The 21210-nt window shown below is 43.3% G+C and overlaps 1 protein-coding gene across 2 annotated transcripts in view; it reads right to left on the bottom strand.

Moving 5' to 3' along the window:
* SNX27 (sorting nexin 27) overlaps positions 1 to 21210 on the bottom strand; it is an 81391-nt gene that overhangs the window by 15349 nt on the left and 44832 nt on the right. For both annotated transcript variants that reach the window (XM_075562119.1, XM_075562128.1), the window contains exons 3-7: positions 17329 to 17521; positions 15734 to 15798; positions 14294 to 14398; positions 9999 to 10077; positions 7171 to 7334 (exon numbers count right to left, since the gene is read on the bottom strand). In XM_075562119.1, coding sequence (XP_075418234.1) covers positions 7171 to 7334; positions 9999 to 10077; positions 14294 to 14398; positions 15734 to 15798; positions 17329 to 17521 — 606 coding nt within the window. The remainder of the gene's footprint in view (positions 1 to 7170; positions 7335 to 9998; positions 10078 to 14293; positions 14399 to 15733; positions 15799 to 17328; positions 17522 to 21210) is intronic.

Genomic DNA, 21210 nt, shown 5'->3' with positions numbered 1-21210 from the left:
TTTTTCCTTTGGAGGGGGGCGGGTTCTACTCTGTCCTCTAGGGTAACTATGAGCGGTGAACAGGCTGACCTTCACAACAAAAGCAGATCATACCTTTCGTCCTAGGACTTAGCTAGTGAGTTCAAACTGGTGACCTTTGCTTAACCACTGAGCACTCAATCACCGCATCGCCAGAGTCCCTTCAATTTATATGAAGTGACTTTAATTTCTATAAATTCAGTTAAGGCAGAAATAATTTCTCATAGCCTTTCAGAGGGAAACATTTGGATAACAGAATGAGCTCAGGATTAAAATAGAGACCAGTTGAACTTCTAGCTCCATCACCTACCAATGTGGACTTGTTAAGTAAAACAGAAATAATCATCTTCTCAGAGGCAGACAGATGAGACCAGCTGTTAAGAGTATAGGAAAGTATGAAGTGCATGCAAATAGTTACTAGTAGTGGTATTGCTGTTACTAGCACTATTTAGCTGGTTAAGTTCTTCTAAGGAGCACACTAACGTCCTGCCTGGTGCTGTCTAATGCAAACGGTGCCCCAGTCTCCCCTGGCCGCCCAAGGAAGGGCCCACTCAGGCAGAGGATTACAGTCGCAGGGGATGCTTAGAAGGAAGTGCCACTCCGTGCCTTATGAAATTCCACTACTATTTTGTTAGTGAGCTTGCAGGAGGGAGCAACTTAAATACATGTGTTCCACCTGTCAGATTCAGCTTAAGTTTAACTTTATTCTGCTGGAATTTTGCCCTATCAGTGTTCTATTGGGGGAACAAAAAGTCTTTATTATCACCATCTAATAATTCATCGGTTTGAAGTTGCACATCTTTACACCTCTGAAACTGGGATGGATCTTATTATCAGCACTTTATCGGTTGAAGTGCCAGGATTTTTGGTTTTTCTTTCTTTCTTAGCAGTACATGAAATAATGGTGCACCTTACTAAAGTCAACATCTTAGAATTGAGGAAACACAGTAGAGTTAGGTAGTCCCATCAAAATATGATACAAGAAATAATGAAAATTTAGTGAGGGAAAATATAAAAATACTTTCCAAAAGACACAATTTTCTACCTAATTGTCAATCAAATAATCAATTAAGGCAATCATCTGCGTTAGTGGATACAAAAGAGTTGTTGGACACAAGTTACTGCTACAAAGTCTGCAGTTTTTCTGATTTAAATACCGTATACACTTGAGTATATGCCAACCCAACTATCAGCTGAGGCACCTAATTTTGCCACAAAAACTGCATTAAAAATATGCTGAAAAACCCGGTTTATACAGGAGTATATATGGTACCTTGAATATTTAAATATCTTCATTTTATAATTCAAAAAGTAATTTCATATGCTCCACCTGTTAAATTTTTATGATTAAGAAAAACAAAAAACAAATTATGAAGTACTATTACTACCCTTTTACACACTGGAAGGCAGAGATCAGCAAAGCTATGCTGGGATTTACCCAATGTAGAGTTTGCACTTGAATCAGATAGTCTGACTCCTAACTCATGATTTTCCGTTCCAAAGTCGTGAAAATATTGTGCAGATGGAATTATGTGCATGGGAGTCTAAGTAAAACGTCATCACAAAACTATAGAACTTTATGTGGGGAAGCAAACAAGGACTGGCTAACACAGAAACATTATACATCTCCTGGGAACTCTTACATGTGATAAAAATGGTTGCGCTTCTGGAGTTAAGCTACAAATTCAACATTTCAATAAGAGCAGTAATAGAAAACACCTTAGGTTCCCAAACTACTACTTTCCTTCCAGGAACAAAATGGCTCAGTACCTTCCCCGGCAATGAAAAGCTCTCGTGCCGCGGCCACAGTCCCGGGTAAAGGCTGAGTGTGTGCGTGTGCAGCTCCCCTGGATGGTCCCAGCGCCCCCAGGGGGCGGTGTTGCCCGTTTGTATTTGAAACACTGGACTATGTCATAAAATTATGATGAAATGGACTAAAAATTATTTGGAAAAATACTAATAAGCCTTTAAAAAAAGAAAAAAGATCACTTTACTCTTACCACATGTTAAAACGCATTATAATAAAAACAAAAAACAATAGTCAAAAGGGAGTTCTGAGTCAAAAATAGAAAAATTAATAGCGACCAGAAATATAGGTAAAATATAAACCCAAAAATTTTTACAGCAGAAAAATAGCATTGCTTTTTATTTGTTGTATTGAAGTGTGTGTGTGTGTGTGTGTCAGGTGGAGGTTTACAGCGCAGGTGATCAGTGTCACATTTAACTCTTCAGACCAGTGTGTCAGCTACTGCAACCCCTCAATGGAACATTGCCTACCCACTTCTTCCCGCATTTCCTGCTTTCTTTCCTCCTCCTTTCCTATCCCACTTGTTTTCCTCTTGGTAAGTACTACTCTTTTGCTCCTAAACGGTGGATTCTTTCACCACGGGGTGAGTTCAGTTCACATCAGTCTCTTTGCCAGCAGTAAGCCTGGTCTCTAGAATAACTTTGAGTTCTCTTCTGCATTTCTCTCCCACTCGCTCCAGGACCTCCTAATGTGACCCCTCCCTTTCAGAGCAGTTGGTAGTGGAAAAACAAAATTAAAAAAATTAAGCATTAGTATATCAGGAAAATGAGTCATTTAGTATATTCTGTCTGCCGTTATCTAGATAGTGAAAATGGAGAAAATTTAACTGCTGTCAAACTCTCATACACAAACACAATAATGCTCATGCAAATTAAAGTATTAACTATTAAAATATCTGAAATGAAAAAAGAATAGTATACTCATACTGTTGATGAGAGAAAATGTACTGATAAGTGAAGCAAACAGAAATTACAAAGGAAAAGATAAATACTATTATAAAAATGTTAAAAATCAGTAAGTTAAAAAAATGAATAAATCTTGGCAAAAATGACAAAGGTTGTGGGGTAGAGACCCAAAGCCCATCTGTAAGCAACTGTACATCCCCTTACGGAAGGGTCGCGGGGAGGAGACAAACGAGTCAGGGTGCAGTGTAACAATGATGAAACATACAACTTTCCTCTAGTTCCTAAATGCTCCCCCCCCCACCACCACTATCATGATCCCAATTCTACCTTACAAATCTGGCTAGACCAGAGGATGTACACTGGAAACACAGGGAATCCAGGACAGATGATCCCTTCAAGACCAGTGGTGTGAGTGGAGGGAAGGTGGGGTGGAAAGGGGGAACTGATTACCAGGATCTACATTATAACCTCCTCCCTGGGGGGACAGACAACAGAAAAGTGGGGTAAGGGAGACGTCAAACCGTACAAGATATAACAAAATAAAATAATTTATAAATTATCAAGGGTTCATGAGGAAGGGGAGAGCAGGGAGGGAGGGAAAAAATGAGGACCTGATATCAGGGGTTTAGGTGGAGATCAAATGTTTTGAGAATGATGAGGGCAATGAATGTACAAATGTACTTTACACAATTGATGTTTGTATGGACTGTGATAAGAGTTGTATGAGCCCCTAATAAAATGATTTTTTTAAATGACAAAGGTTTAAAGTTTAAGACAGTCATATAGTTCACAAAACAAAACATAACTAGTAAATTGCAAGGACTTCCTGGGTAAGATGGAATGATTAAATAAGTATATTAATTCAGCCATGAATTAAACAGAATTTTATAGGTTTGTAAAAAAAAAATCGAAAAAGTTGCCTTAGAATTATAACCACATAAAAATTACACATCCATATGTGTAAATATTTGTAATAAAAGATCATAAGACTTTCAGGTAGGGATGGAGGATGAAAAACAAGCATTTACTCTTTTTCCTCCTAAAACCCCACTAAAATGTCCAGAAGGATGGAGACATATACACTCTCCCTCTCTCTCCTCCCCTTCCTCTCAAGGAATATATTCACGGGATTAGGAATAGGAGGAAAGGAGCCCAAAGTGTAGAAAGTGGAAGAGGACACTAACTTATACCATTCCCTAAAGACCCCAAATTGGTGGCATCTAAGGATCCCTGGCGGTGCCTCGGACTAAACACAGGCTGCCAACCTCAGGCCCAGCGACCCCTTGTGGGAGGAATGACACAGCTCGCTGATCCGGTGAAGACGACAGTCTCGGAACCCAAGCAGCCGTACTTCCCTGTGATATCGGGTCCCTGAGTGGGAAGTGACTCAATGGTAGCAGTGGGCATCTGTCTAAAACCCGAGTTGGGGTGTCTGGCTAATACAAGGAGGGTTACTAGAAAGCCGACTGAAGCAGCAAATGCTCTGATTCCCTCTCTACTTCCTACAGTTAGGTGACTGCCACCCAGAGTCAGCAGGGCAGAGACTTAGTATCTCTGCAGTGACACCATCAGTAAGGTCACTCACATGCTGAGCTGAGCTCCAGTCGGCTCTTAGCTGTCTTAAATTTAAGCAGCCACTTGTATTAGTGGTGAGCCTCTATCGCGAATCAGAGATCAAAACCAGCCAATGATAAAAACAAGCAAGGAGACGGGATACACAGGAAGAAGTCAAGCAATAAATAAATAAAACTTTAATTACTATTTTTAATATCCACAGAAAGTTAAAGTATAACCACAATGCAAGAATGGAATTATGTAATGAAAGACCATTCAGAGAAAATAACAAACCGTTGGAAATAAAATAAAATTGCATACAGAGAAAGATGAGAAGATGTGGACATTTTTTAGAAAGTTGAGCAACAAAGAAACTTAAAATATGAGAAAAGAACCAAATGCACTGATACACAGTGACTCTACAGGACAGGGCAGAACTGCTCTACGGGGTTTCCAGGACTGTCACTCTTTATGAGCAGACAGCCTCATCTTTCTCCTGAGGGGTGGTTGGTGGTTTGAACTGCTGACCTTGTAGCTAAAAGCCTAATGTTTATAGCACACTGCCTCATGAGAGCGTCTTCATTAGGTTTAGAGAGACATAAGTCAAAACAAGGAGGTATCATCTCACACCAGAACAAGCAGCTAAGTTCAAAAAGAACTAACAAATGCTGGGTGTGGAGAGATTGGATCTCTCATACACAGTTGGCAGGGTTGAAAATGGTACAGTCACTACGGAAAATCGTATGTATGGTGCCTCCTTAAACAGTTGGAGTAAACATATCTATGACCCAGCAAGAGGAGCCATGGTTCCATGCTGGGCTGCTAACCCCCAAGGTCAGCAGTTCAAAATCACCAGCTGCTCCTTGGGAGAAAGACCAGGCTTTCTATTCGGAGATTTACAATCTCAAACCCTCAGGAGCAGCTCTACCCTGTCCTATAGGATCGCTCCGTTGGAATCGATGACCTGGCAATTCCACTACTCGGTGTACCTACACGCACACGCACACTTCCCACCCCTCAGAGAAGTGAGAGCCGTGACAGAAAAGATGAGAAAATCACAGCAGCAGGCCAAGAAGCTCCCTGTCGGAAAAAGGCACGCTCCACGGGGAGAGAATAGGAGAGAGAGAGAGAGAGAAAATGACCAACCGAGGAATTCAAGCAAAGAGATGGAAAGGAGACCCTCAGCAAGGCACGTCGCTGTGACAGCTACGACCCGTGGAGGCATCAAGATCCCGACATGCTTCCCACAGGGAGAAAGCCAGACACCAAGTGGCTTTGGACTTCGCAGCAGCAGCACTGGATGCTCAGAAAGAAGGTAGCAATTCCTCAAAAGCCTGTGGGAAAACAATTTTCAGCCTCAATTTCTATACCCAACCCTAGAATCTATCAAGCATGAGCATTAAATAAAGGTGTCCTTAGACATTCAAGACTTAGAAACACTGAGAAGTTCTGAGAAAACGCTTCACCAAAACGAGGAAAACACACACACACAGAGCGAGAGCGAGAGCGAGAGCGAGAGAGAGAGAGAGAGAGAGAGAGAGAGACAGAGAGAGACAGAGAGAGAGAGAGAGAGAGAGGGGAAATTGCAGGCAGGAGAGAGTGATGGGCAGGGCGGTGCCGGCACGCACCAGAGAGGGCTCCAGTGCAGACTGGGAGAGGCCACCGTGCCCCGAGACTTCTTCCGAAAGGAGAGGGCAAATAGTATGTGGTGCGGCCGACTGGCAAAGCGTCTGAGTGGGGAATGGATTATAAGTATGCGGAAAGCCAATAAATAAATGGGAAAAGGAGAGCTATGAAAACAAACAAACAAACCAGGGAAAACACAACATTGTAGAGGAAGTCTTTACCAGGACAGCTTCTCGCTGGTTCATTCCAGTTTGACCCCCTACTGAGAATTTGTATTTCGACCCCAGTTAAACTGAGTCACAATCCACACGTTAACAAGATCCCTAGGTATGTACCCAGGGCCCCCCTGGGAATCTGTGAGGAGTCTCTGGGGATCTTGTTAAACGTGATTCTGATTCAGAGTGCGTGGGTTAGAAATGGAAATACTCAGCAAAGGTCAAACAGGAATGAACTGGCTCGAAGCCATGGTATTTACCATGTGCTCTGCCATGCAGTGTTTTCATGTGGAAACACTGAATACCGACCCCACAGATATGATCATTTAGCTATATTAATGAAGGACACTACAATCAAAGCACTGCCAAGGAGTCCATTCTGACTCACGGTGACCCTACTGGACAGAGTCAAACTCCCCCTGTCGGCTTCTGAGGTGGTAAATCTTTCTGGGAGTAAAATTCTCATTTTTCTCCTGTGGAGCAGCTGGTGATTTTGAAGTGCTGATCTGGTTAGCAGCCCAATGTGTAACCCCGTCTGCCAGCAGAGCTCCCTAGAATTAGGAGGACAGGGGAGCTGAAAGAGGTTTGGAGTAAAAAGCTAAGTCCCCTCTTCTCAGTGGAAATTGAGAGAGCGCGAGCCTCTGGAAAGCCTACTCACGACAGTACAACCAAGCTACACGAGAGACGTGAAGGAACAGCCCTGGCTATGCCAACCCAACCAAATGGCCAGAGCAAAGTTCAGTGAAAGTGACGGCCTGGCGAATGACATGAGGGGAAGTGGGCAACCCTGCAAAGCTATTGGCTGCTTTAAACTCAGTGCATAATGTTCACCTGTATAAACACAACATATTTTAAACAACAGGATATCTTCATTTGACAAGTACTTATATTGGGGAGAAATGCAGTAAAATATTTTACAACTGTAACTAAGACCCAGGGGCACAGAGGCGCATTACACCTCAGGGCTGACACTGAACTAGCCAACAACCCACTACAAACAGCAGAACCAGTAATAAGCACTTTCCAGGGAGGTCATTTCACCCACCTGATGAAAGAAGTAAGTAACAGCAAGGTCATTGTCATTTAGAAGGATTTCTTCTTCGGTTGTAAAAAGCCACTTCCGAATGGTCAGGCAGGTGCCTGGCACTGCTGATGTGTAATTCTGAACGTAGAGTTTGTGAGGAAATTCATTAGGTGCCAGCTTCCGTACTAAAGAGAAGACAAAGTGAATAAAGCTGGGGTAAAGCGCTTGTAAGAAACGTCCCAAGCCCATACTACCAGACACAGATCAAGAGCGGCAGGCTACAAAAAAGAGTGGCAGATTATCATTAACCAAATGACACCACACCAGCAGCTCTCAAATCCATCAGGGAGCGCTGCCTGGGGAGCAAAAAATAACTGTTTGGCCAGTGGCTCCCAACCTTCCTCATGCCGCGACCTTTCACACAGTTCCTCATGTGGTGGTGACCCCCAACCATCAAGTTATTTTTTTTAAAACAATTTATTAGGGGCTCATACAACTCTTATCACAGTCCATACATATACATACATCAACTGTATAAAGCACATCTGTACATTCTTTGCTGTAATCATTTTCTTTTTTTTCCTCCTCTTTTTTTTACATTTTATTAGGGACTCATACAACTCTTATCACAATCCATACATATACATACATCACTTGTATAAAGCACATCTGTACATTCATCAAGTTATTTTCATTGCTACTTCATCACTGTCATTTTGCTACTGTTATGAATCAGGAACCTCTGTGAAAGGCTCGTTCAGCCACCAAAGAGGTTGTGACCCACAGGTTGAGAACTGCTGGTTTAGGCAAATCTACTCCTCTGACCCCGTCCAGCTAAGCCTCAAACGGACCTGAATGAGGGGCTCCTCGTTTAGCAAGCTGACTGCTGACTGCAGACAGCACGCGCTCTGACACAGTCAACACACCTCACCTACTACTGGCAAGTTACAGCTGATGCCCGCTGACCATGCTGAAAACAAGTCTCCCTCTTAGCTAAGGTACATCTAGAATCTCTCATGTGGAAATTCTCAGTGGACTGCTTCTATTAGTAAGGGCTCAAAGACTCAGTTTTCTTCCCTTGATGTTTAGATGGCTTTATGATACTGAAAACGCAGGTTTGGCATTTCTATTTTATATAAAGTAAAGCCAAAGCTTAGAAAAAAGGGTTAAGACTAGAATTCAACTGTCCTTGTTACCTGGTAATCTTGGTAGCATCATTTATATCAACTTAGTTAGGCTGTAGAGGGGATCCTGGTAGCAGAGTGGTTACTCCTGGGGCTGCTAACCACAAGGTCAGCAGTTTGAAACCACCAGCTGCCTCTTGGGAGAAAGACAAGGCTTTCTATTCCCCCTAAAGAGTTAGTCTCAGAAACTCAGAGATGCAATCCTACTCTGTCCTATGGGGTCGATGGCAGTGAGTGAGTTAGGCTGTGGAGTCCCTGGGTGGCACAATTAAGTGCTCAACTGCTGACTGAAAGGTTGGCGCTTTGAACCCACCCAGCGGTCCCTAAGCAGAAAATCCTGATGATCCACTTCCCACACGTGAGGCTTGTCCGTCCAATGGGGCGCGCTCTGCTGTCACACTTACACAGTCGCCAGAAGTTGGAATCGACTAGATGGCCACTGATTTTGTTTTGTTTGTTTTCAAAGTGAGGATGTAGGAGTCCTGGTGGTAACGTGGGCTAAGCATTGGACTGCTACTTGAAAGGTCAGCAGTTCAAACCCACCAGCTGCTTCACACAAGAGAGATGTGGCAATTGGGTCCCTTAATCATTTAAAACCTAGAAACTCTTAAGTAGTCCTATTCAGTCCAGAAGTGGGTCACTCCTGACAGTAAGTCGGAAATGATCCGATGGCAGTGAGGAGGAAGGGGTTAGGAGAAGGAAGATCCATAGGAACATGACCACTTGAAGGAGAGTCAAGCTAGCAGTTTGGCCTTGACCTTGACCTGAGGCCACACGAGGCTCTGGGTTGACCAAGCTCCTTTCTGGGATGAGGAAGGGTCTGTTCAACCACTATTGTTTGAGTTGTTTCCTGCCTTAACCTGGGGGGAGGGGGGGCGGTGCCACTCAGAGCAAGCCTCAGACTTCTGTCCCTTTATGTGGCCAAGGTGTCCCTCATTCCTTGTTTGTAGAGAAAGAAATCCCCAAAACTTTGTCACTATGTAATAAAAACACCTTATGAAGTAGAAATCTAGTCACACAGAAATGCAAAAAATATGGGTTAAAGAGTTAAGCTTTAATAAAATATCGCCAACTTTTGGAAACAAAGTTATTCTGCTAAAAAAAAAAAACCCTTCCTAAAACAACTGACTAAAAAAGCAAAAGCTTAATTAATTCTTAAGGATGTGTCATTAAATACCATATATAAGCCAACCCGAATGTCAGCCAGGGCACCTGATTTTACCACAAAAACTGCATTAAAAATATGCTGAAAAACTCAGCTTATACACGAGTATATATAGTATGTGAATTTTGTACCTTTTACTTAAAAGAATCTCATGAAAATAGCTGATTTAGCTCACTGCTATCGAGGGGGTAAGACAGGGGAGAACTGCCCCGTGGGCTTCTGAGAGTTTAACTGCCATGTCTTTCTCCGGAGGAGCAGCTGGTGGCTTGTGGTTGGCAGCTCAACGCATACCCACTGTGCCACCAGAGCGCCTATTAACTTATGAACGAGGGAAAAGAGGACCAGCAATGGCCAGATGCCTGCATTCTGACGAGTGGGGTTCTCAAGCTCCTCTCTGGACACATGGTTTCAGTCAGACAGCCTCAGGGAGCTTCAGGTAACAGTATTAGTATAAAGCACACCCCACCCCACCCCACCCAAATTCAGCCACTAGCACTTACCAAAGGAATGGTTGATCACTTCAAATAAGGCAAAGTAATTCACCGTGGTGCTGTCCATGCCGACCTTTGCTGCAATGGCCTGAGATGTAACAGGACAGATTAGTTCCAGGGACACTAAGTCAGACAGTGCTGCGGGAAAGGCAGAGTGTGGCGACAGGGGGTCTCCATGTTGGCTTCACAATTAAATTCCTGGTTCACCTAGCCTGGTTTCAAAGACATGGACATGCACCCGTGCATGCGATTTGTGGAAGAAAAGAGATGAACCAAACCAAGGCAAACCCTATATGTATTTGATCCAAACAACTATGAACTCTAGATATGAACTTCCCCCTTCGATGCTGGCTGGAACGGTCTCTCCTTACACACACGGCAGCCTTCCTCTCTACAGCAGACTTCCACCCCAAGAGGGTCTTTTCACAGCCCCTACAGGAAGTGGGCCTGATAGGGCAGATCTTACGGAGAACCGGCACAGCCAGCCTCACATACCCGGCTTCCATCCAACGCAGACAAAACCTAAGATTTAAACTCTGGTTCTTAGGCTAAAATATTTTTTGTCAGTTTTGCTCATAAATTATTTTCGTTATGGTTCAGAGGGTGCATGTTACAGGGGGTAGACACGAAGTGTCACCACTGCCTAAGAATTACCATCATTGATATCCCCATAAAAATAGCAAGACACTGGGGCAAGAGAGGCATAGCACAAAAGTATCAGTCCTTTCCTCTAGGAACTAAGGCACTGCATAACAAAATGGGGGGTGCAATTAAAACAAAAGAGATAATCAATAAATAAATGGTGAATAAATGAAAACTGAGATTAAATACAAAATAGTAAAAATTGGAAACTATGAGGGCCCAAAAGTCCTTTTCCAGTTCCATCTCAATATAAATAAAGTGCTAATTAAACAAGATAAAATTGCTGACATGTAGTAAGTATCTGAGCAAACCAATTATGATTATACTCTTTCTTCCCATATCTGCTCCCTAGGCCAGATGTGAGGAAGCGGCCAGGGATGAGCACGGGCACTCTGAGTGGCCGGTCCACCCTGACCAGGTGGAGACAGAGGCTTTCAAGGTTTCAGAACAGCTCCTAGGTAGAAGTCCCAACAAAAAAGTTCATGTTTTCCCTGGAACCACTTCACCACTATATCATTGCAGAAATAACTGCAAATCCTGGGTAAATCTTTTGCCATAGTTACAGCACATGGGGAAGAGCCTTCCTGTTTGCTCCACAAGAAAAATAAAGACCAATACCCAGAAGCCTGTTCATTTCCCTGAAAATCTTAATCACATCAGGGTCAATGACAATAAAAAGGCCGAAAAGCAGTAATTATTCCTAGCATCCACATCGTGGTCTTTTAAATACCATCATTTCCTAAAAGGCGCCAGGACAACTTGGATTGTACGTGGATAATTGTAGCTCCAAGCAAGTAGTTATAGAGATGAGCCCGGGACAGCGGTGGTACAAAAAGGTAAGCACCCTGCTTCAACCAAATGGGTAGGATCCGAAGAAGGCAGACCGCCGGAATGCACAGGGAGAGACCGGCATGCGGGGGCTTCACAATGGAGGGACTGCGTTACCACCACCAGGACCCTCCGTCCTCCTGGTCAATTTCAGTATCACTCAAAGCCGGATGGCAGGTACTACATCAATCTTGTTGAGAAGCACGATGAAGTACACAGCATCAGTTACGAAGTTTCACAACTGAACCTGAATCTCATCAAAGTCTCCATACAGAAAAGTCCCATGATAAATGAAGCCACAAGAAAACAAGTGGGCAAATTCAGAATAGGGGACTTTCCACAGGGCAGGAGCCCAATTTTTAAAACAAAAAAATTGGCAGCGTAAAAAAAACAACAACAAAACAACCAACCAACCAAAGACTCCAAAGCAGTTAACAGGTCAGGAACTGATCTATATTAAAGCAAGAAGCTGTGAGCAACTTGTTTAGAACCAGATTTTAACAAGCCACCCATAATAATTTTTAGACAACTAGAAAAATTTGACTATGGGTTAGTTATAAGGTAATACAAAGGAAGGTTCTTAAACATTTTTAGTGTGATAATGGCATTTTGGTTATGTCTACATAGATTTAGAAATATATATTGAATTATAAATAAATCCAATCTTAAGAGATTAAAAAAATAGGGAAAAGGAGAAGGGGAAGATGATGCAAATTTGATAATTATTGAATATTAATGATTTCAAATTGGTAGTGTAAGTGGTTGCGTATTGGGCTGCAAACCGCAAGGTCAGCAGTTCAAACCACCAACGGCTCCTCAGAAGAAAGATGGGGATTTCTACTCCTGTAAACAGTTACAGCCTCAGAAACTCACAAAGGCAATTCTACCCTGTCCTATAGGGTCTTTGTGAGTCCACATTGACTCAGTGCCAGGGAGGGTTATTCATGTTTCAGTCTATGGAAGTTCACTGGACTAGTCTCTCTGCTTACACATATGCTATTTAAACCAAACACTCTGACATTCACTCAATTCCACCCAATTACAAGCCTAGATAGTGTTTCGAAAACTAATTTATTTATTTTTTTTGAAAACTAATTTTTTTCTCCTATTAAAAAAAATAATTTTATTGGGGGCTCGTACAACTCTTATCACAATCTATATATCCATTGTGTCAAGCATATTCGTACATTTGCTGCCATCATCATTCTCAAAACATTTGCTTTCTACTTGAGCCCTTGGTATCAGCTTCTCAATTTTCCCCTCCTTCCACACCCCCCTCCCTCACGAACCCTTGATAATTTATAAATTATTATTATTTTGTCATGTCTTACACTGTCCAACATCTCCCTTCACCCACTTTTCTGCTGTCCATCCCCCAGGGAGGGGGGTTATATGTAGATCCTTGTAATCGGTTCCCCCTTTCCACCCCACCTTCCCATTACCCTCCCGGTATTGCTACTCTCACTACTGGTCCTGAAGGGTTCATCTGTCCTGGGTTCCCTGTGTTTCCAGTTCCTATCTGTACCAGTGTACATCCTCTGGTCTAGCAGGATTTGTAAGGTAGAATGGGATCATGATAGTGGGCGGAGGAAGCATTTAAGAACTAGAGGAAAGCTGTATTTTTCATCGGTGCTACCCTGCACCCTGACTGGCTCGTTTCCTCCCTGACCTTTCTGTACGGGGCTGTCCAAAGCTGTACATCTTTGTGGGAGCAGACCATCTTAGCTTTTTCCCTCATGGCGACTGGTGGGTTTGAATCATCCACCTGACGATAGTTACCCAATCCTGATTAAAAAACAGAGGAGTTAATCACCCCATGGTGACTCAGTGAGCTGTTAACTGGCAAGTTGCTGGTTCAAATCTAGAAGACACTACTTAAAGACGTGGCGGCAATCTGCTCTCATAAAGACTTACAGTCTCAGAAACGCTATGGAGCAGTCCTGCCCTGTCCTGAAAGGACTATGGGTCAGAATCAACTCAATGGCAGTGGGTAATCAGCACTACTTTTTAGTGACTCAACTATGGAAGTGCATGACATCGAGAAGATTACTAACAAAAAAGAAACCAAGGTTGACCAATGGTTACCATAGGTGAAGGAGGAAGAGTCTGCTTAGGGAGCATTGAGTTTAAGTTAATGGTGGTGGAATAACTTGGAAAAAGGTGTCAATAATAAGAGCACAACACAAAGAGTAGAGTCAATGGCACTGATGTATACAAGTAGAAACTGTTGAATTGGTAGAATTTTTTGTGTATATTTTTGCCACACAAAAACAATTACATTAGTAACAGTGAATACAAGGAAGAACATGTTCTAAAATTGATTGTGGTAACAAATGTGTAACTTCTTGATATGACTGAACTACTGAACTGTATGGTATGTGGATGAAGTGCCAATAAAACTGTTTACAGATTTATTTATATTATAAATAAAATACATTTAAAAAAAAGGAACTACTTGTTATTAGCTGCCAAAGAGTGGATTCTGACTCATGGCAACCCATGTGGACAGGGCAGAATCACCCATAGGGTTTTTACTTATTTAAGGCTGTGGCCTTTCAGAAGTAGTCCACCAGGACAGTCTTCTGTGGCGCCTCTGGGTAGATTTGAACCGTCAACTTTCTGGCTAGTGGTTAAGAGTCAGCATTTGTGCCATGCAGGGCTTCTTCATCACAACCACTACATTGTGGGATTTTTAATGCACCTTTCTTTCAAGGAGGACAAAGTATTTTACACTAACAACAAGAGTAGTTAACACTGTTAATATTTATCACAGGCTACACACGCTGATCACTTTGTATGGATTAACTCATCATTCCACCTCAAGTGTACTTTACCTGATAGACTTGGTCTGTGGTGCTGTTCTTTTTCACCCTGACCGTGACTGTTGTCCCATCGGGTAATGCTACTCTTAGCTCTACGTCGGACACACCATTGTAGTTCTGGGAGGGAAAATGGAGAAAGAATTTATGACTGGCTTATTCGCTCTGTAACTTGCTACCTAAAGAAGAACCTAAACATGTGATAGAGGGCAAGCTCTAATGAAAGGTGGGGGGGGGGGGAGTGGAGAACAACAAAACTTAGTACATTTACAAGTCATCGAGCTGACATTTGGCTGCAGCAGAAGTTAACCTTTAAGATGAACAGGGAGGAAAGAAACATCTTGAATCCAACATGTTCACATTTCAAAACAGGAAACGTGTGAAGCAGTCTAGGTCAAACATAGATGAGATTTTTGGGTTAATTCCCTTACCCCATTTGGAATCCAAGAGTGGGGGGGGGAGGCGGAATCTCTGGTTTGAAATGGTTGGGCATCTTAGATGGGTTCAAGTGTCTCTTACCTTCTTTTCTGAACCCTGAAGCAAGCACAGTATTTTTGAAAAGAATACTATGCAGGGCTCAAGGATCTGAGTTCACCTGATGCCTAATTTTCTTTCAGCAAAGATATACTTCTTATCCAAAATTCAAAAGAAATCCTTTTTTTAATTGCCTTTGATGGTTAACACCTTTCTCTAACAGATTTTTTTTACTTTGTAATTCTCATTAGTGAGAAATAACAAAGAACTTTTAACACTTAACAGAGTACTACTCATTGCTTAACACCACTGTAAGCATCACTGTATTGTAAGTCCTGGAACAGTGGCTAACCCACTACTTAAACTATCAGCACTGGATACCCACCCCCCCGTCCAGTGAACACTGGTTAAGCAGCTCTAGCACACTTGGCACCGTGGCAGGCACTGGGGGCTGTAAAGAGAGCGCTCTTTCTTACAGAGCATTCACGCTGAAAGGGGAGACACAGCAACTGCCACTGAGGTGACTGAAACTCATGGCGGATCCACGTTTCTCAAAAGTAGAAATACTTCCCGTTGGGTTTTCAATGGCTCTGACATTTCTCAAACAGACTGCCAGGACTTTCTTCCGAGGGACCACCAACCCTGGAATTTAACTAAGTACTTTCACTCTGTACCATCCAGGGCTTCTAACTGACTCTAAAAAGCTGAATCTTATTAGAAACGAGAGACTGACAGGGTGATAACTGAGTGGGACTGACTGAAAACTCCATAATGAAATGAAAACCCCATGACTTGAGCCACCACATGAGAGGCGGCTTCAAAGAGAAGATGGACGTGGCATGAGCCTTGAAGGACAGGCAGGATACGTGAAAACATTTGTTTTAATGGTGAAAAATACTGTTTGGAGAGCATAATTATCATCTTTTTCTTCCCCCAGATGGCACCGAGTGGTCAGGAGTCATCTGAAGGTTATGTACCTACCTCATCTGATTCTGACAGAAATTCCTGCATGATGTCACTCTCACCAATGACTCGTATTGAGCACACTATAGAAAACAAAGAAACTCTTGTGAGGTCCGGAAATAAGAAGAGGAAGTCGCGACCACATCACATCAAGGTTAAATATAAATCAGCAGCAGCAGGTAACGATGAGGCAGCACGCTGCCCCTGGCACACGGGATTAAGACATGACAAGGCATTTGCCTAATACGGTCTAAAATGAAAGATGCAGAGATGCGGCTTGCTGAAAATGCCAGACAGTCCAAGGGAGTCCCTTAGGGGAGAAGAACTCTGTAGCTCTAAGTTGTCAGTGTTGTGTGAACTATTAGCAAGGTAGAACATTAGGGTTTTTTTGGGGGTGGGGGGTATAGTACAAGGTAAAGTAATCAGAAGCTAAATACAAAAGGAAACTATTCGTTTGGCCCAGGAACAAGTCAGTCAGAGAACCTTGAGCATGTACAGCATTGGGAACAAACGGGAGGCAGTGCAGTATTCGCCGGAGCACACCTTTTTACCGCATTGACTTGACCTTCTCACCCGCCCCCGCCCCCAGAAAGAAAAAGGAAGGCAGGCAGGCAGCTACATAGTTAATTGTCCAAATCTAAGAAAGTTAATTTCCTGACACTCTCATGAGAATGGTAAATTATTTTACTTCCATTTGATTAAGAAAATCGCTCCCTTTCTTATTTCCCAAGGGCTGTGTTTAGAGGCCATTCCATGTTAGAAAAGAACTGAAAACGAACAAGGTAGTTTCATTGCCTTCCATGGGGGAAACAGGTTTTCTTCAGGGTCAAGTTTCTCTACCAAAGTTTTTACAAAAGTTTCAACTAGGTCAATTAGTTCTTCTACAAGGACACAAAGACAGGATAACCAGAAGCCAGGTAAGACCATTATCCTAACTATTAAACTACTATTTTAAGGGAAACCCTACCATGTCGCTAGCAAATGATGTAACTATAATATGATGAGGCAAGATCTTTTCTCTGAGCTACAAACTGAACTACCTTTTTGGGGAGATTTGTGGCATTTTCCTGCCATCTATGGGTAGATAAATATTCAAGCACCCACAAACTCCTATTGTATTGTTTGGAAGGTCCTGGATAAAAGGCCTATTTTAATACTATGACCTATATATAGCCTGCCTAAAAGCGCTGTAAAAGGAACTTTTAAGTCGGACATGCAGGTGAGCCAAGAGGCATTTTAAGGAAAACAACTTAAATACTCACCACTTACTGTCATACTCAATTCAGCATAATGCTGAGTACATATGTTCACCACTAAATAATACAACCCTATAAATTAAGGTCCTGTAGCCCTATAAATCAGTTCATCAAAAATAAATTGTGCATTTTGCTCTTGTTGGTAAATGTGTCGTGAGCCTGTAGAGACTACCACTCATGGTACTGAATATTTCTGTCCAAAGTCTTCCAAGTTCAGATCACTAAACACCTCCAGCCAGACACCTGGCCTTCATTATGCCGAGTCACAGCAAGTTCAGCTGTGGCATGTAGGAGCTGCACTGCATACCTCACCCAGGGTCTCCTCTCGGGACAGCAGACGTCAATGAGCTGGCTTACCTTTTTCTAGATATTCTTCCAAGCCCCGACGTCGGGCATCTAGTTGCTGTTCTGATAACGAGAATGGCCACTTCCCTGGAAGTCGGGGAAATGTAAAGTTGGCAAATTCTCTCTTCAGGTTCTGGTGTAGAATGGCAAACTCCCGGTACCGTTTAGAACACAGCTGCCTCCCTGCCATGTAAACATTGTACACCTGGTGAAGGAGAAGAGCACAGAAAAGCCTTCTTACAACAGATTAAGTCACAGAAGCCAGTCAAGCCAGGTGCAGTTGGATCCTGGCTAGGGGAAATCCGCTATTCAGTTAGCAGAGAACCTAGGCAGGCCACTTTAAAAGAAGACTTACTTTTAATAATGATATCGCAAGTTATATGTACAGAACAGGATACCTCCTTCTTAGAAACATGATCTTATTTTTACTAAGAAAACTGTCTGCAACACCCCGTGTTAAGTGTTTTCAAAGGCAAGTAAGGGTGGGCTTTGTTTTCAGAAAGGTAAGAGCCATTCAAAGTCAAGGTGAATGGACAAGCAAGTGAGTCTGGACGGGAACATAAGAGCTAGAGCTGATTATCAAGCAGATTCAGTGATGTTTACTCTAAACTCCTACACTAAACTTAATGCCACCAAGTTAGTTTTGACTCACAGCAACCTTACAGGACAGACCAGAACAGTCTTATACGGGATTCCAAGGCTGTAAATCAACACAGAAATGGCCAGCCTCATCTGCCTCCTGCAGAGCAGCTGGTGGGCTCGAACCTGATCGACCTTTTGGTTTTGGTTAGTGGCTGAGCACTTCACCAAGATTGGAGAGAGAGAGAGAGAGATTGATTTGCCAATTCAGCGTTTTAATAGTGGCATTTCCGCAAAAACTCCTTTCCTGAAGGCTGATCTCCCTCAGTTTCCTTCCTTTCCCTCCGTCATGAAGACAGTGCCGACCAGGACAAGGGTGGAGAAACCAGGCAGAGGTTTTTGTTGAACACATGAATGGATGCATGTATACACAGCTTATATGCTCTCATACAAGAAAATGGTGGAATGAGTAATCTTGAAAAATCAAAATATTCCCAGTTGCTTTGCATTCTTAGAATATACCAAGTAATGTAGAAATGGAAAAATTAGCCTCCAGATCCCATTTTCTGGCCTAGCAAAAGTCAAATGAGTCTTTTAAGTGTGCACGAAACAGAAGATCGGCTCAAGAAACCGAGTTAGTCGCCAAGTATAAACAGGCCTTTCCCACCAGCTCAGGAAGACCCCGTGCTTCTTTCATTCAGGGAGTATGGACTACATGCAACTCAAAACTCCTCTCCTACCACCCTCCGCCTCCGACACCTCCCAATGAAAATGTGGCCCTGATCACTCTCAAACCGCCTCCAGGGGTGTGTGCAGCCCAGGTCGGTGAGTTTTCTTCCTGTGGTTAACACTCAGTCTCCTAGTGGATTGCAAGGGATCCCACGTGTTAACCAGTCTCCCCATCACTGCCTTCTAGGGCACAAGGGCACAGGGAAGATGTTCCCGCACACAAGACCACACTCTCGTAGGAGGCTGCGCCCTCCAAGAAGTCTATCAGTCGGGTCTCGTATACTTTGCCCTCACACTAAACTTTCCAAATCCCCCCAGTAACTGCAGAATTGCTTTGCTTAAAACGCAAGTCCATACCCTGTTGGTGTTGTGGAACCAGTTTGAGTTCGGTCTTTACACAAGAAAAAAGAAAAGGAGCTATAACTAGTTATTCTTGCGAGAATAGCAGCCTGTGACTGTGCTTCCTCAGTGGTGTTCCCGCAGTTTCAAGTCCAGGAAGCATGTCCTAGGGCGGACAAGCCCTGCCGCTTGAGAGGTCTTTGTGAAAATTCCCACAAACTCCCTAAAAGGATTTCAACTTTCAGTTTCTACGTAAGGTGCGGAGATGAGCTTCAGACAGCCTCTGGTACAACAGCCCCTTCTCAGTGAGAAGTTCAAGGGGCAAGCGGGCTGCTCACGACACAGCCATGTCATACGCTAATGTTGGCGTGGATGGCTTCCGCAAAAAACAAAATGTTCTTAAATGAAGCTGTGCTTCCGTGAGAAACATGCAAAAAGAGATCACAATGACTATTTCTTTCCTTCGCTCTAAGGTTTAACCATTCATTTCTCGGGTTCACACATATTCATGTGCAAAAAATAACTGAGTCGCCTCGTCTCTGTTTAAATGCTTTGCCTAGAAGTTTAAAATGTCCATCACTTCAACAAAAGAACCGTTGATCAACACATCACACACACACACACTCCATTAGAGGGAACAAACAGAAATCGTGGGGGCAGTGAGAGAGTGGTCAGTGTAAGTTATGAAAATAATAATTTAATAATTTTTAATTTATCAAGAGATCACAAGTGGGGGTTGGGAGGAAAAAGAGGAGCTGTTACCAAGGGCTCAAATAGAAAGTAAATGTTTAGAAAACAATGAGGGCAACTTAGATACAAATATGCTGGATACAATTGACGTATGGATTGTTATAAGAGCTGGAAGAGCCCCCAATAAAATGATCTTTTAATTAATTAAAAACAGGAACTAATTCATCGCTGCACACTCTCAGGAGGCAGTGCTGCTGAGAGCTCCACCGTACCGCAAGCCCTCAGACATGCCGTCCAGTTGGCCTGTAACTGTGGTACTGTTGTTAGGTGCTGTCCAGTCGGTTCTAACGCATAAGCTACCCTACGCACAACAGAATGAACCGTCACCAGATCCTGGGCCCCCCTCACAATTGTTATGTTTCAGCCCATGCGGCAGCCGCTGTGTCAATCCATCTAGTCAAGGGCCTTTCCCTTCGTCGATGCCCTTCCACTTTACCAACCACGACGGCCTCTTCCAGGGATGGGGCTCTCTTGATGAAAGGGCCAACTGTGCGAGATGAAGTCTCACCGCCCTTGTCTCTATGGAGCATCCTGGCTGTCTACTTCCTTCAGGACAGATTAGTCTGCTCCTTCTCCCTCCCTCCCCTTACGACTTAGCTCTAGGGACTATATGCCAGAAGATGGTACCTGAGGTTGTTACAGTGAGCACAAACCACTCTAGGGGAAGCGAGCCTAACAGTACAGGCCTCTCTCCTTGTAGTGGGCTTTACTTTATTGTGCTGTGCAGATACCGCCTTGAAGATAAAAGGGCACCGGTATCATCCTGCATGGAGCAGTCTAGAGCGCTGTCCGGTTCCAACAGCCTGTGCTCACTTCCCGTCGGTCACACCGTGGTCGTTCTCACAGTATTTCAGGCCTTACCCCAATGATCCTGGCACACTGAGTACACCAAGCACAGTGGATAGGCATCTTTTATATGCACTGGGAGCCAAACACTTGGTGAGACTTGCTTTATTTTGAGAGTCTCCTATTGCCGTGGTCTGGGACTGAGCCTACAATATCTCTGAGGTCTCTGCTCTGGGTCAGGGATCGTGGTTCTGCTGGTTCCTTAACTCCAGTCCACACATTTCCTAAATGTTTCAAATGGTAACTGCTCAGTCCATAAGGGTTCTAAATATTAAATGTTCATTTCCTCAAACCTCTAATATAATCAGTAGAAACAATACTACTAACACAGAGAAGAGAACTTCCTTAAGATTTAGCTGTTGAAGGTGAACAAGCGGCCATCCAGCTCAGAAGCAACAAAGCCCACATGGAGGAAGCACACCAGCCTGTGGGATCACGAGGTGCCGAAAGGATCGGGTATCAGACATCAAAGAACAAAAAGAATCTTATCATTGTGTGCTCACCTCCCTGTAACGATCACTGAAGACAAATGGGTGCATAGGCAAGTGTGGTGAAGAAAGCTGATAGCGCCCAGCTGTCAAAAGATATAGCATCTGGGGTCTTAAAGGCTTGAAGGTAAACAAGCGGCCATCTAGCTCAGAAGCAATAAAG

This window comes from Tenrec ecaudatus, chromosome 1, assembly GCF_050624435.1.
Source record: "Tenrec ecaudatus isolate mTenEca1 chromosome 1, mTenEca1.hap1, whole genome shotgun sequence".
NCBI classification, from domain to species: domain Eukaryota; kingdom Metazoa; phylum Chordata; class Mammalia; order Afrosoricida; family Tenrecidae; genus Tenrec; species Tenrec ecaudatus.
The sequence above is the reverse complement of the archived record's forward strand: the minus strand, read 5'-3'. Positions and strand labels throughout refer to the sequence as shown.